The 854-nt window shown below is 71.2% G+C and overlaps 1 protein-coding gene across 1 annotated transcript in view; it reads left to right on the top strand.

The window, feature by feature from the left end:
- The window catches only part of LOC113408504 (signal transducer and activator of transcription 5B-like), a gene marked incomplete at its 3' end in the record, with an annotated part of 1,567 nt that extends 728 nt beyond the window's left edge, over nucleotides 1-839 (top strand). Inside the window, exons 2-3 of the mRNA XM_026661764.1 lie at nucleotides 25-147; nucleotides 658-839. Coding sequence (XP_026517549.1) covers nucleotides 25-147; nucleotides 658-839 — 305 coding nt within the window. The remainder of the gene's footprint in view (nucleotides 1-24; nucleotides 148-657) is intronic.
- Nucleotides 840-854: the final 15 nt, after the last annotated feature.

Below are 854 nucleotides of genomic sequence, written 5' to 3'. Positions count from 1 at the left end.
CACGCCCTCTCCTGCCTCCCGCAGTCCCTGAAGCGCATCAAGCGCTCGGATCGGCGCGGCGCCGAGTCGGTGACGGAGGAAAAATTCACCATCCTCTTCGAGTCGCAGTTCAGCGTCGGCGGCAACGAGCTGGTCTTCCAGGTCAAGGTAAAGCTGGTGCCGCGCTGGCACTGCTGCCCTGGGGTCTGCCTGGCTCTGGGTCCTGCGCTGGCACCGCTGCCCCGGGCCCTGCCCGGCTCTGGGTCCTGCGCTGGCACCGCTGCCCCGGGCCCTGCGCTGCCCCGGGCCCTGCGCGGCCCTGGGCCCTGCGCTGGCACCGCTGCCCTGGGCCCTGCGCTGGCACCGCTGCCCTGGGGCCTGCCCGGCTCTGGGCCCTAGGAGCCCTTCTGGGGCTGGTGTCAGGCTTGGCCGTGTTGCCTGTCCCCAGGATGGCGTCTCTGGGTTGAGGGAGGGACCCAGGAATTCCCGAGTCTCAGTCACTCGCTGGAGCAGCCCCAGGGGGCGCGGGGTCCGTGGGGTGGGCATGGGGGCGAGGAGCACAGGGGGGCTTGGTCTGCTTGAGACTCGCCCAGTGGCAGTGGGGGAAGGGCAGGACCCGGAGCTGGGTCCAGCCCCATCCCCGCCCCACACTCAGCCTGGCCTGGCCGGTTCCCACAGACGCTGTCCCTGCCCGTGGTGGTGATCGTGCACGGGAGCCAGGACAACAACGCCACGGCCACCGTGCTCTGGGATAACGCCTTCGCCGAGCCGGTGAGCAGCCAGCACCGCCAGGGAGCAGATTCCCACACCCAGGGGGCCTGCCCCCCGTCACTTGGGGCCCAGATCTGCAGTGCCCTTGGGCCCCCCACATCAGC

The sequence above is a fragment of the Terrapene carolina genome, unplaced genomic scaffold, assembly GCF_002925995.2.
Source record: "Terrapene carolina triunguis isolate 2854851 unplaced genomic scaffold, T_m_triunguis-2.0 Scaffold16850, whole genome shotgun sequence".
In the NCBI taxonomy this organism is placed as follows: Eukaryota; Metazoa; Chordata; order Testudines; family Emydidae; genus Terrapene; species Terrapene triunguis.
This window is presented reverse-complemented; position numbering and strand designations above follow the sequence as displayed.